General features: G+C 49.2%; 1 protein-coding gene across 2 annotated transcripts; it reads left to right on the top strand.

The window, feature by feature from the left end:
• Nucleotides 1-411: 411 nt before the first annotated feature.
• Nucleotides 412-12,978, top strand: Naca (nascent polypeptide associated complex subunit alpha). Of its 2 annotated transcripts, XM_052165245.1 has the most exons (11): nucleotides 412-525; nucleotides 1,286-1,357; nucleotides 3,822-6,700; nucleotides 7,109-8,995; nucleotides 9,062-10,079; nucleotides 11,223-11,308; nucleotides 11,640-11,717; nucleotides 12,053-12,199; nucleotides 12,373-12,501; nucleotides 12,608-12,730; nucleotides 12,836-12,978. In XM_052165245.1, the coding sequence occupies exons 2-11, from the start codon at nucleotides 1,288-1,290 to the stop codon at nucleotides 12,848-12,850; spliced, it is 6,432 nt and encodes a 2,143-aa protein (XP_052021205.1). In that variant the 5' UTR covers nucleotides 412-525; nucleotides 1,286-1,287; the 3' UTR covers nucleotides 12,851-12,978. The 2 variants fall into 2 exon arrangements, with proteins under 2 accessions (XP_052021205.1, XP_052021204.1); XM_052165244.1 differs by lacking the exons at nucleotides 3,822-6,700; nucleotides 7,109-8,995; nucleotides 9,062-10,079 and having other exon boundaries at nucleotides 424-525.
• Nucleotides 12,979-14,752: the final 1,774 nt, after the last annotated feature.

Raw genomic sequence — 14,752 nt, 5'->3', positions numbered from 1 at the left:
ACCTGGGTATCAGGCGAAGCGAGTTGTGTTTATGCTGTGTGTTTGAGGTTTTCCCTGGAGAGAACCGGGCTTTTGCTGTCCTAAAATCTATTTCCAAAATTTAAACCTAGGTCACTTCTCTCCAATGGTGCGAACGCAGGCTCTATGACGTTCACGGTTGACTTGCAACTCGTTCTCTTAAAGTGGAAACTCGGACGCCGTCTTAAACAGCTGTCGCGATTTCGCATACGGTCTTGGCGCGTCCCTCGAGGTCAAGGCCATGGCCGGGAGGCCCCTGCAGCTCCAGCCAGGCCCTCACGTCCTCTCAGGAATTCTTAGCCTTATTTAGACCGCGCCACCACGGTGCCCGGAGAACAGCTGCTCCGCTCGCCACAGGAAGTGGAGTGGAGGCCCGCGCGCCTGACCCGGAACCGCATGTTGGTCCCGCCCTCTTGGTGCCCGGCTTCCTTCTGCAACAGGCGTGGGTCACGGGCTCGCTCGCTCGCTCTCTTTCCGCCGCCATCTTGGTTCCGTGTTCTCCGCACAGTAAGTGCTGCTTGCGCCTCTACTTTCCATCCGTAGCCATCCTCGCCTGTTGCGAGCTCTGCGGCCCCGGGCATTTAGTTAAGGAGCGCTGGCGGCTCTGCGGGGCTCAGAGTTCTTAACTCGCCTCCGCGCCTGCGGACAAAATGGGGTCTGCGCTTTGGGTCCCAGCAAAAGCAGGACAGAAGGGCCACGGGTCCGGTTCGGGGATTTGGGCGTGGAAACGTGGAAACCATTGGGATGTGGCAGGAGAGGCTGGGCGCGTCTGCAGTTGGGAAGGGCGCCACGGGGATCTGGAGGAGGTTAAGGGGGCCTTGGAACGTCGTTCGTCCTGTGGCAAGGGATCGCCAGGTCTTGGGACACCCCGTATTCTTGCTCTGCGAAGTGATCGATCATTAGAGAGTCCGGGGGTCCCAGGCTCAGCGGCGTGAATGCTAGGACCGGAGGGGGCCCAAGGTAGCGCCTGAAATCTCAGGGTTAGGAGCCAGACCTTGGGACCGCTGCCCTTGTGGGATCGGAAGACTGAAAACAAGGTCCTGGCCAGTGCGAAGTCAGCACTCCGCTAAGTGAAGCGGCTCCATGAGGTCAGATCCCTTTAAGCAGACCTCTGAGGGTCGTGGCATAGTTTCACCCCGTTTCCAGTCGCTTCGGGGAGGTCGTCCGGACCCTTCTTAATGGGCCTTATGCGACTTATTTCGGACTGCTTGGCGAGGCAGGTGAATTCACCCTAGTTAATTCCGGCCCTCCGTTTTATTCCCTTCAGAAATGCCTGGTGAAGCCACAGAAACCGTCCCTGCTACAGAGCAGGAGTTGCCACAACCTCAGGCTGAGACAGGTAGGTGCCCGTAGCTCTTTTGCTGTTAGTGAAAGTTGATCCTAAAGTCATTTGGTGGGTGATACTTTCTGCCTTTTGTAGTTTACTGCTGTTTAAGGGAAAATTTTAAATGGGATTGTAACTTTAGTACACAAATCTAATTGTTATCTTGCCTGGGAAAGGGGACTCTTTAGGGGAAGAAAGTAAAAGATGTGTCTTTGAGATTTATACACGGGTTCCCTCGCCTGCTTTGTGAGTACACCAGCTGCCTGAAAAGCTTTTCTGTGGAATCTACATATAGGAAACCTGAGTACGGAAGGGGCTGGGTGGTTCTGGTCTGTTGTAGCTGGCACAGGCAGGCCAAGGAGACCTGAGCTTCGGTGAGGTTCTGGCCGGCAAGTTAGGTCGAGGTTTTAGATAGCCTTGATTGGCACCGAGCCTTTCATCACATGTCTGGATGAGCATGTCCTACCTAAGCCTCGGCCTGGGTTAGTGAACTCATAGGGGCTGATAATGCTAGCGTAGTTCTGTTCCATAAGACTGAAGTAATTGTTGGGGTTTTCCAACTGAAATGGACTGTAGGCTTGAATGCTGGCTAACACAGTTTGATAGGGAACTTACAAGAGAGATTCTGAAAAGAACATGAATGGTTTTGTTTGCTGAGTCGGCTCCATAGAACTAAATTAAGGGTATCTTAAGGATAGCCATAAGATAAAGGCTGGGCAGTAGTGCCTGCCTTTAATCTCCGCACTTGGGAGGCGTAGGCACAAATCTCTTGAATTTGAGGCCAGCCTGGTCTACAGAGTGAGTTCCAGGACAGCCAGAGCTACACAGGGCCCTGTTGAAGGGAAGAAAGGAAGAAGATATGCCCTCCACTTTTTTTGGTAGAATTTTTGTTGTTACTCATGGGAGTTTGTGTTTTCTTTTGGAATTAAAGTTACTTATATTTAAAAGCATTAAAGTCTTCCCTCCCCACCTGTCTGATTTTTAGCAGCCGAAGGGATTAATCCAGCTGCTAGACCAAAAAGGAGTAGGACCCTGAGCTGGGAAATGGGCAGCGTGGAGAAGGAATGACTTCTGCAGCTTCAGAGCTCAACAAGAGTTAAACTGTTTTACAGATGTGGAGTCTGAAAGTGGATTTAGAATATCCTGATCTAAAGCAGTCCTTAATGTTGCTGAAGATATCCTAATTAGTCTGAACTTGCACTTGTATTAAGGGGATACCTATGAAGTCTGGAATTAATTGTTCTTAGTGAAATGAATGAAAACAATCAGTATATTAGTTATAAAAGTAAGAAATATGGGCATGTTTTTAAATTCCAGTTAATATGTGTACAAGAAGTATTTGGGTTATAATTAGAAGACTTTGACTTACCAATTCTCCAGAAAGACTGGTCCAGCCACCTCTTTGTCCTGTAATCTCTGCTATATGAATTTGAGAACACGCTGGCTGAGTGGGCATTTTAATGATTCACACCCTTCTGGGTATTGTTTGCTAACTCTGATTTAGTCCAGTGTTGTCTCTTGAATGGGAGAATAGTGCTCCTTCAGACTAGACGGGGCAGCATGCTTATCTAGGTTGAGTAGGGAGCATATATTTCTAAAGTATGTCTTAATAATTTGGGTTTAGTTTCATGATATAATTCCCACCTTGTCCTCCTTTGAGCCCTAACTGAGTTAAAGAGTGAAGAGCCAAACCTGTGAAGAGATAGAGTGGTGTTGGGGTGAGCTTCAGTGTTTGGTGCCGAACATTGGGAGCGTCAGCTTTAGAACTGAGTTAGGCTAGCTGCATCCTGTAAAATGTGTCCAACATAATTGAATTCTCACTTTCCATATCCCACCCGACCCCCAGAAGTCTAAAAGTATGGCCAGAAAAGTGCTGGGTGAAGTGTGGTCACACTCCTTCAATCCAGTCAGAGAGAGAGACAACCCTGAGTTACTGGGGCTACAGTCAGACCATGTCTAAAGAAATAAAACATTGGAAATAGTGTCCGTTTTGTGAAGGAGGAGGAAATTGGTGGCTAGTGCCATAGGGTGTTAGGAGCCAAGAATTGAAAATTCAAGGCTGGTCTAAGAAATTGGTAGGACTGCCCCAAAAAGAGGGCTAAGGTTTTTTTTATTTAGATATATAATCTTAGTAGTGGAGCTCTTGCATAGTGTGTGTAAAGAAAGTCCTAGGCTTAATCAGTAACAGGGTGTGTGAGCCTGTGCTCCTCATTTAGAAATGAGCTAGTCTTGGACTGTTTGCCCCACCTTAAAATAGTTGGCTCATTTTGAAGGATATAGTCCACTTAATCACTGAAATATGCACAGGCAAAGTTGATATTGCTTGTCCCCTGTTTCTAATCCCCTGTAGTGACCGTCATTCTCAAATTTGAAACTTAATTGTTTCCTTGGGCTGCACAACTCACCTTTTCCCCCCTCCCTTTATCTCCTTTTTGTTTTGTTTTGGTTTTTATTTTATTTTATTTTTGCTTTTCTCCAGCTGTGCTTCCTATGTCTTCAGCCTTGAATGTTACTGCTGCTCTAGGGCAGCCTGGACCTCCCCCTCCTTCCTCCCTGGGCCCCCAGCAAAGCCCTCTAGTAACTGCTCTTCAGCCTTCTCCACTCCCTTCTAGTGTTGCGTCTACCCCCTTTGAAGTTCCTTTTGCCCAGCCCATAACAGCTGAAGCTGCTCTGCCCTCAGGAACCGCCCCTCCTACCCCGACTTTCCTGCCACACCTGATAGGGCCTCCCATCTCCCCAGCTGCCTTAGCCTTGGCCTCTCCCATGATAGGTCCAGCTCAGAAAGGTGCCCGCTCCTCCTCAGCTCCCTTGTCTCTGGTCGCCTTAGCGCCTCACACAGTTCCAAGGAGCTCTGTGTGTCCCCCTCACCCTCTCACCTCGCCTCCACCAGCTGCTGGAGCAGAGTCAGGGACATTGATATCTGTGACAGCTTCCATCCCTCCCTTAGAACCAAAGGCTTCTAGCAGTCAAGTCCCCTCTCAGGGAACCCCAAATCTACAAGGCACTAGCCCACGCCCTCCAGATGTGGCCGGTGCTTTCCCTTCCCGCCCTGAAACCCCCCTAGCCCCCATTCCGCCTGGTTTACTGTCGTGTCCTCAAACACTGTCCAGCACCTCCCCAGTGAAAGGTGTCCCCATTTCCTCGGCTGTGACACAGAGTCTGCTAAGCCTTAACCTAAAGGGACCTATTAGTTCCCCTGCTCAGACCCCTACAGCTGCCAGCACCCCCCCAGCACCCTCCACTTCTCTGGGCTCTCCTCTTCCGCTTCTGCAACGCAGTTCTTTGGATTCTCCTATCCGGCCTCCAGGTCAGTCAGGTCTTACAGTGAGTAGTGCCATTTCTGTAGCTCATTCTTCTATTGCAGCCTCTTACCCACCCGAGTGCTCTGTAGTTTCTACCCTTCCTTCCAGACAGGAGCTGGCTGCTGAGTCTGCGGCAGCTCCATCTGTTGACAGAGGCTCCTCTGTTCTTACTAATGAGATTTGCAGCCCTCCTGGCTCTTCAAATGTAGCTGGCACTTCATTGTCTCCTACAGCTGCTCTCATTCCCAAAGGTTCTAATGCTGCTGCTCTGCAGCCTTTGGTGACTCAAGTTCAGGCTTCTCAAAAAACTGGCTTAAAAGAAACTCCTGTTTCCTGTATTGGAGCCATCCGCCCTGCGCTGGGTAACTCTTCTACCGTTTCTGTAGCACCTACCACTCACATGTCTACTCCAGCTTCTTCAGGTCGTGTAAGTAGTGAAGACCCAGCTTCCCCTGTTACTTCACTTGTATCTGCTACTCACAAGCAGTTTCCTGCTCCTTCAGTATCAGCTACTCTAGGGGTAGCAGGGTCTCCTCTGCCAGCTGCTGAAGGCCTTAAAAATCTTCCCATCTTGGTAAATGTAGGAGCCCCTGTTTCTCCAGCCCAGGCAGGACTCCCTACCAGGAAAGACACTACTCTGCAGCCCTTGGCCCCTGTAGCACTGAAAGGGTCTCCCTCTTCTCCAAATGCATCATCTTTGGAGGCACCTTCTGAAGGCACTGTAACAAAGACTACTACTGGAGGGCCTGCCCCTGCAGTGCAGCCAGCTGTTGCTGCTACTACTACCCTGCATGCCGACTCTCCGCCTACCGTCCTCAGGGCAGATTCTTCTGTTAGTCAACCTCTCAAAAGTTCCTTTGATGCCCCAGCAATGGCTCCGTTTCTTTCAGAAGCTTGTGATTCTAAAGGGCTGGCTCCTAGAACTGCCAAAGATACCTTTCCTTCTTCCACTTCATCTCTGGTTCCTTTAGCCTCCGAAGGCTGTCCTGTGACGCCATCTATGGCTTTGTCCTCCCAGAATGCTTCTGTTTCCGTGACTACTTTGGCATTGTCCCCTGAAATTCCCAAGTCTGTACCCTTTCCTGATTCCTCATCTTCAGACACTAGTGTGTCTGCTCAGACTACGCAGCCTGTATGCAGGAAGGGCTCTGCTCTCCCAGATGTTTCTCCTGGCAATGTTTCATCTCCTCCTTGTCCACTTGAGGCTTCTTTCCTTCCAGAGGCAGGTCTGTCTTTTCAAGGCTCTAAAGGCTCACTTATGCTTTCTCCCATTCCTCCGTCCTCCAAAGGGGCCCCTCTTCCTTCAACTGTGGCTCCTCCCTCTGCTAAAGGGGCCCCTACTGTTCCAACAGAAACTTCTGTGTCCTCCAAAAAGGTCCCAGCAGAAATTCTTCTTTCCCCCCAAAAGACCCCAGAAGTTACAGCTTCCACACTGATCTCAGCAGTCCAGTCTCCTAAAGTAGACCCTGTTGTATCAGGTGTGACTCCTGCCTCTCCCAAAAAGATGCCAGCAACCCTGTCTCTCAAAAGTGTCCCAGCTGTGACTTCTCTGTCTCCTCCAAAGACTCCTGCAGCCCCATCTCCTAATGAAGCCCCCATTGCTCCTACTGAGGTTCCCACCTCCCTCAAAAATGCTCTAGCATCTGTAACCCTTAAAGAGACTTTAGCAACCTCAACCCCCAAAGGTGCCTCTACTGCCCTAGCTGTGACTTCTCCTTCCCCACAAAAAACTCCAAAATCCACATCCCCTAAGGGTATCCCAGCAATGACCTCTAAAAAGGCGACAGAAATTGCAGCCTTTAAAGAAGTCTCAACATCCCAGTTTCCCAAAGAGGTACCTCTTCTACCACAAGTGGCTCCTACTTCCCCACCAAATGACGCACTTAGTGGGGCTCTAACAAGCCCATCCCCCAAAGGTGCCCCTGCCACCCTAGCTGAGGGTCCTACTTGTCATAAAAAGTCCCCCAAAACTGCAGCCCCCAAAGAAATTCCAGCGACTCCATCTCCTGAAGGGGCCACAGCTGTACCACTGGAGATTCCTCCTTGCACTAAAAAGGCAAAGGCCCCCAAAACTGCAGCCCCCCCAAAAATTCCAGTGACTCCATCTCCTGAAGGGGTCACAGCTGTACCACTAGAGAGTCCTCCTTGCACCAAAAAGGCAAAGGCCCCCAAAACTGCAGCCCCCCCAAAAATTCCAGTGACTCCATCTCCTGAAGGGGTCACAGCTGTACCACTAGAGAGTCCTCCTTGCACTAAAAAGGCAAAGGCCCCCAAAACTGCAGCCCCTAAAGAAACTCCAGCGACTCCATCTTCTGAAGGGGCCACAGCTGTACCTCTAGAGATTCCTCCTTGCACCAAAAAGGCCCCCAAAACTGCAGCCCCCAAAGAAAGTTCAGCGACTCCATCTTCTGAAGGGGTCACAGCTGTACTGCTGGAGAGTCCTCCTTGCACCAAAAAGGCAAAGGCACCCAAAACTGCAACCTCCAAAGAAAGTTCAGCAACCTCATCTTCCAAAGGGACCTCTAAAACTACAGTTTCCAAAGAAAGTCCTTCTAAAGGGGTCGCAGATGTGCCATTAGAGATTTCTCTGCCTCTAAAGGAGACCTCCAAAAGTGCAACTCCTCCTGAAAATTCAGCCTCATCTCCTAAAAGGTCTCCCAAAACTGTTCCTCCCAAAGAAATCCCACCTGAAGGGGTCACAGCTGCCCTGGAGATTTCTCTGCCTCCAAAAGAGGTGCCCCAAAATGCAACCCCTAATGAAAAATCAGCAGCCTCATCCCAAAAGGCCCCCAAAACTGCAGGCCCCAAACAGGTTCCTGTAACCCCATCTCCCAAAGATGACTTTACTACCCTAGCTGAAAGTCCTCTCTCTCCCAAAAAGGCATCCAAAACTGCAGCCCCCAAAGAAGCTCCAGCAACCCCATCTGTGGGGGTCACAGCTTTATCAGAGGTTTCTCCCTCCCCCAAAAAGACCTCAAAAACTGTAGCCCCCAAAGAGAATTCAACCTCATCCCAAAAAAGATCTCCCAAAACTGCAACCCCCAAAGAAAATTTGACTTCATCCCCCAAAAGGTCCCCCAAAACTGCAGCCTCCAAAGAAACTCCAACCATATCCTCTGAGGGGGTTACAGCTCTGCCACTGGAGATTCCTCCTTCACCCCCAACTCCAGCCTCCAAACGGGTTCCTGTGGCCCCATCTCCCAAAGGGGCCCCTAATACCCTAGCTGAGAGTCCAGTCTCCTCTAAAAAGGCCCCTAAAACTGCAGCCCCCAAAGAAACCTCAACTGCATCCCCCCAAGAAATTCCCAAAATGACAGGTCCCAAAGAGACTCCAGCAACCCCTTCCAAAAAGACCCCCAAAACTGCAGCCACCAAAGAAACTTCAGCACCTTCTGAGGGGGTCACAGCTGTACCACTGAAGAATCCTCCATGTCCCAAAAAGGCCCCCAAAACTGCAGCCCCCAAAGAAACTCCAGCCCCATCTCCTGAAGGGGAAACCACTGCACCAGTGCAGATTCCTCCCTCCCCCAGGAAGGGTTCTAAGACAGCAGGCTCCAAAGAAACACCCACAAGCCCATCTCCTGAAGGGGTCACAGCTGTGCCACTAGAGATTCCCTTATCTTCCAAAAAGACCCCCAAAACGGCAAGTCCCAAAGAAAGGCTAGTAACCCCATCTTCCAAAAAGCTCGCCCAGACTGCAGGCCCCAAAGAAACTCCATCTGAAGGGGTCACAGCAGTACCAGTGGAGATTCCTCCTTCCCCTAAAAAGGCCCCCAAAACTGTAGATCCTAAGCAGGTTCCTCTAACCCCATCTCCTAAAGATGCCCCTACTACTCTAGCTGAAAGTCCTCCCTCTCCCAAAAAGGCACCCAGAACTGCAGCCTCACCCTCTGAAAAGGTCACCACTGCACCACCAGAGAAACCTGCCACCCCACAGAAGGCCTCAGCAACTGCAGCCTCCAAAGCTCATGTCCCTGCTGAGACACAGGAAGTTGCTGACTCCCCTAGAGAGACTCCAGTAACTCCAGCTGCACCCCCAGTCAAGAATCCTTCCTCCCATAAAAAGACCCCAAAGACTGTAGATCTCAAAGAAGCTCCAGCAACCCTCCCTCCCTCCCCCACAAAGAGCCCCAAAATTCCATCATCCAAAAAGGCACCAAGAACTTCAGCCCCTAAAGAGTCTCCAGCGAGCCCTTCCATTAAAGCTGTCACCACCTCACTGGCACAGACAGCTCCCTGTCTGCAAAAGGCCTCATCAACTACAGTCCCCAAGGAAAATTTAGCTGCCCCAGCTGTTACTCCTGTCTCCAATGAAAGCCCAGCAGCCCCAACACCTGCAAATGCTCCCACTGCCCTAGCAGTCACTGCCACTGCCCCTTCCCCAGCTCCCCCAGTCAAGAGCTCTCCATCCAAAAAGATCCCAGCTACTGCAGCTCCTCAAACAACTCCACAAGAGGCCACAACAGTCCCATCTTGTAAAAAGGCTCCAGCCACTGAGACCTCCAGTGAGACTTCAACAGCCCCAGCTCTGAAAGGGACCCCCAAGGCGATCTCAGAAACTCCAGTGTCCAAAGGAGTTCTCACACCCACAGTCAGCTCTTCCCCTCCTAAAAAGACCCCGTCCTCCAAAAGGGCCTCTGCTCCCCCAGCCACGCCTCTCTCCTCTCTCAAAGAGGCCTCTGTTCTGTTACCCATCACCACTTCTTCGGCAAAAGACTCCCATACTTCCCCAGTGTCTGATGCTTGTAGCACAGGAACCCCTCAGGCATCTGAAAAGCTCTCAGCAGAGAAAGATCCTACAGCTCTCACAGAAGTGCTTGCTGCACCTGCTCCAGGGAGTTCTTTGGTCACCACTGCTCCCATTCAGAAAGGCCCAGGAGCCAAGAGCAATTCTGCTTTGCCTCCTAAGTGCCCAGATCCCTCTACTAAGGATGCAAAGGGCCTCCTTTCTGCAGTAGCTCTAGCCCCTCAGACAGTACCTGTTGAGAAAGAGTCTTCAAAAACTACAGAAGCTCTGCCTGTTTGCCCTGCAAAAGGCAGTGATTGTCTTCCTTTCCCAAAGGGTCCCATGGAGTCTCAGGTAGCTGTTCCTCCAGCAGCATTTACCTCTGACAAAGTCCTTCCAGAAGCTGTATCTGCGCCTGTGACTCCAAAGCCTATCCCAGCAGCTTCCCTGACTCTTGCTCCCTCCCCAGTTCCCCCTCTGCCTCCTAAACAGCCATCTCTTCAGTCTGCACCTGGGTCAGTGCTGGAATCACCCTCTAAGCTCCCAGTCCCTGCTGATGAGGATGAGCTGCCGCCTCTGATTCCCCCGGAAGCAGTCTCTGGGGGAGAGCCTTTCCAGCCGATCCTCGTCAACATGCCCACCCCTAAACCTGCTGGGATCCCTGCCCCAGCCCCCTCTGCCAAGCAGCCTGTTCTGAAGAACAACAAGGGTATTTGCCTTGGTTTGCTGTGTGCATGGTGTGTTGCCCACACCCCTCTTGGGGGCTACCCACCAGTACTAACTAGGACGCGTCGCTTTGTACAGTATGTCTGCTTGAGTTTGGGCATAGTGCATAAAATGGTAACTTTAAATGTAGAAGCTCTAGGAATATGAACTAAATCTTGGTTTCTGTCATCTCAGGTAATACATTGTGCCTGTCCAGGCTAAGTAAGCTCTGAATCTAGCATCCTTATTAACCTGAGCTGATACTGAAAACCACAACCTACCTGGCCTTCGCTGTACTCTAATTCTTGTCACATCACTAACCTTGTCCCTGGGCCTGGAATTTGCTTTTGTAAAAAAATAATTAAAATGGAAAAACAAAAACAAAACAAAAACCTTGAAGCTATTCCTTTTCTTCTTAGACTTAGTAACTACCAGTTGCCCAGGGACTTCCTTTTCTTAAGAAAGTAGAGAACTGTTTTTCCTGACCTGAGAATGGTGTGGGTGTATGCTTTCCTCTCCTTCAGTAGACTTTACTGATGCTTGGCTGGTCAATTGAAGGAAAATTAAGATGTGTTGGTTGTGTTTGGGAGTGGGGGAGTCATGGGGTCTGTATCTAGGAGAGGTGAGAAGTGATGGGGCTTAACAATATGGAGGTTATCCAGTGCCTGGTTAGAACTCTTTCCAGGAGTGGTTTGAAAGGCAGGACATATATATGTGCACAACTGCCTCTGACCTTCCAACCCTATTTAAAAGGTTTTCACTTAATTGTATTTAAAGATGCCTCCTGTCTATTTCTGGGATGGGGATAAATGGAAACTCATGGATGCTTGGTGTTTGTGCCAAGAAGTAAAGACCTTAAGAGGAGACGGTTACAGAACAATTACAGCATATAAGGCAGTTCCAGCATATAAGCTGCTTAGCTGTAGCTACTGTCCCACAGCTCTGAGGAAAGGTCTTCAGTGGATTCCTGTAAGTTGGAGGCCTTGGGCTGCGTCACAGATGCCAATTAATTGATTTGCATTTAGCTTTGTAAGACCTTGCACAAAGCAGTGACAGCTAGTTCAGGCAGGCCATGATGGGGGTACCACCTCTTAAAACTCTACTGTTGAAGATAATAAAAGTTACCTGTCCCCCTCCCCCCCCCCAGGGTCAGGAACAGAGTCTGACAGTGATGAATCCGTGCCAGAGCTCGAGGAACAGGACTCCACACAGACAGCCACACAACAAGCCCAGGTGCGTGATCTCTTAATAACTTACATTGAGTCGAGAAAGTACTAGCAGACAGTCTGGAGGCCAGTTCCTGCTGGGGCAGAAGCTGAAAGTCAGCCCGGCACAGTGAGAACAGGCCTCAAGAAAAGAACATTGGTTGACGGTCTGCAACCAAGAGTCACTGGAGAGGATTTAGCTGTTTGAACTGTGAATCTTTTTTGTAAAGCAAAACCACATGCAAGCAAGTGTCCAGAGCACTGACTGTTCAGGGGGCAGGAAGATCTCTAAGTTTGAGGACAGCCAGGGCTGCACAGAGTAGTAGCCCTGTCACAAAACAAAACATGTGTCTTGTCAGCTGGCAGCCGCGGCCGAAATCGATGAAGAACCTGTCAGTAAAGCTAAGCAGAGTCGGAGTGAGAAGAAGGCGAGGAAGGTAAGATGGTGCCATGTGTGGGTCAGGGCGTGGGTGTGCGTGCGTGCGTGCGTGCGTGCGTGTGTGTGTGTGTCTGTGTGTGTGTACGCGCGTGCGCGCCTGTGTGTGTGTGTGCGCGCGCGTGCGTGCAACAGCAGGATGGTTAGGAATTAGGAGGTGGCTGCTGTGTAGCAAGTCAGAGTCAGCTTACGGTACCTGCCACACTGAGCCTTTCCTTACCCAGGAAGAGTCTGCTGTGGGTGTTAAATGTGGGACTCTTTGTTGTTTGGTTTTTGTCTTTTTAAAGCTGCTCCTAAAGTTAGGAACTTAGTTTAATGTTCGTTTCTCTTCTTCAGGCCATGTCCAAACTGGGTCTTCGACAGGTCACAGGGGTCACGAGAGTCACTATTCGGAAATCTAAAAATATCCTCTTTGTCATCACAAAGCCAGATGTCTACAAGAGCCCAGCTTCAGATACCTACATAGTGTTTGGGGAGGCCAAGGTGAGTACAATTTCAGGTGCATTGCTCCAGACCAATGTTGCTGCTGCAGAGGTTAAACCCCAATTGTGATATCAAAAAGCAAAAAAACTAAAACAAGCAAAAAAACTGTCTAGCGCTGAGTTGCCTGAGATGTACTTTCACATCCACCCGTGCCTCTATCTTCTGCCCTGTAGATTGAAGATTTGTCTCAGCAAGCACAGTTAGCGGCAGCTGAGAAATTCAAAGTTCAAGGGGAAGCTGTTTCAAACATTCAAGAAAACACCCAGACTCCAACCGTCCAAGAGGAGAGTGAAGAGGAGGAGGTAATCCAGGCTCTTAGGATTTTAATCTGTTCTGCTTCAGAACACTGTGGAAGTTAGTTATTCTTATCTTCAGAGTTATTAAGACTCTGCCCTCCCCCACTTTTAGGTTGATGAAACTGGTGTGGAAGTTAAAGACATAGAATTGGTCATGTCACAAGCAAATGTATCAAGAGCAAAGGCTGTCCGAGCCCTGAAAAACAACAGTAACGATATCGTAAATGCTATTATGGTGAGTGGCCCTTCAATTCCAAAGCCTGAACTGCCTTAGATTTTAATGACCTGAATTCTCTGTCTATAAATGCCTCTAATTATCTTTTTTTTTTCTTTTTTACAGGAATTAACAATGTAACTGACAGCAAGGACACACACACCCTCCTCTTTCCCCCCTTTTTGGTGTTTGAAAAGTGGAACTACAGCTTGGTTTAAAATTTGTACTGTTTCTATCACTAATAAAGTTGTGGCTTCTTGTTGGATGGACTCAGTAGGTGCTAGATCTTTTCCCAGAAACTATATGGACGGTGTTTTAAGACCACCTTCAAGCAGCCCCGCTCTCTCCCCCTCTCCCCTATATCATCTCCTCCTCCCCCTCCCTATCCCTCTCTTGTTTGTGTATGCAGACACTATCTGAGGAAAATCCTTTTGGTTTTTTTGGATTTTTTTTTTTTTTTTTTTTTCTCTCGAGACAGGGTTTCCCTGGCTGTCCTGGAACTCACTCTGTAGACCAGGCTGGCCTTGAACTCAGAGATCCGCCTGCCTCTGCCTCCCAGAGTGCTGGGATTACAGGTGTAAGCCACCACCACCTGGCGGGAAAATCCTTTTTAAAAACTTTATTGCCTTGCTGGACATAGTGGCCTACAATTTTTTTTGAGGGGGGGAGTGGGTTTTTTTTTTTTTTTTTTTTTTTTTTTTTTGAGACAGGGTTTCTCTGTGTAGCCCTGGCTGTCCTGGAGCTCACTCTGTAGACCAGGCTAGCCTCGAACTCAGAAATCCACCTGGCTCTGCCTCCCAGAGTGCTGGGATTACAGGCCGCAGCATGCGTGCTCCACCACCACCCAGCTAGCCTACAGCTTTATTAATTCCAGCATTTGGAAGGCAGAGGCTGAAGAACCTCTCTGAATTTGAAGTCAGCCTGGTCTGCATAGTGAGTTCCAGAACTATATCATAAAGGGACCTTGTCTGAAAAACATTTTTTCTTCTTTTTTTAAAGTCTAGGTGACACAATATCATCAGTAAACTTTTGTTGTTGAGACAGGATCTCAAGCTGTAGCTCAGAAGAACTCAAATTCATAGCTATTCTCCTGCCTCAACCTCCTCAGTTGCTGATTTTCCAGCAACTACATAGTGGTTCACTATTGTCTGCTGTGAGTTCCAGGGAATCTGATGCCCTCTAAAATTTGGGCACCAGGTACACATATCATAAGACAGATAAGTCTTTTAAAGAATGACTGCATTTGTGTGTTGGGAAGGGTGGGGGCTGCATCAGTGCCACAGTACCACAAAAGTAAAAAGAAACCTTGCGGGACCCGTTCTCATTCCACCTCGGACTGGAACTCAGGCTGTAAGTCTTGGTAGCCGACTTCCTCATCCCCTGAGCCATGGTCTCTACATATCCCTGACTGGTATGGACGTCCCTAGGTAGACCAGGCTTTCCTCAGACTCAGAAGGTCTGCTTCTCAATCACTGGATTAACGAGTGCACAACCTGTCACCATTCTTGAGACCTACAGTGTGCTAAGAAACTTTATCCACATCACGGCAAGAACTGTCTTCCTTGCTCTTGTAATGTCATGATCTGAAACCCCAGTCCCCTGTGCTGAAGGAGAGGATCATAAGTTCAAGACCAGCCTAGATCACATAAACCAACCTAGGCTACAAAGGAGGAGCCTGTCTCAAAAACTGACTATAAAAACATTTCCTTAGGCTAGTGAGCATTCTGTTGCTGTAACAAACAGCTGAGGAAAACCAGCTTAATGCCTATCATGGTGTCTGTCATGTGCCCATAATAGCACTTGAGATGTGGAGGCCAAGGATCAGATGCTTGATTCTCCTTGCCAACACGCCGAGTTTGGAACCAGCCTACAAGAGACCATGTCGGAAAAAAAAGGGTATACCAAAACAAAATTTTGTATTTTGTTTCAGAAGCTTAAAATACACAATTATGAGCATGAAGGCCAGGAGCAAGGGGACTGGCAAAACTGTTGCCTAATGGAGGACAGGACAGAAGGGGAAAGAAAGGAGGTGGTACCAGAAAG

This window comes from Apodemus sylvaticus, chromosome 20 (assembly GCF_947179515.1).
Source record: "Apodemus sylvaticus chromosome 20, mApoSyl1.1, whole genome shotgun sequence".
Classification (NCBI taxonomy): domain Eukaryota; kingdom Metazoa; phylum Chordata; class Mammalia; order Rodentia; family Muridae; genus Apodemus; species Apodemus sylvaticus.
The sequence above is the reverse complement of the archived record's forward strand: the minus strand, read 5'-3'. Positions and strand labels throughout refer to the sequence as shown.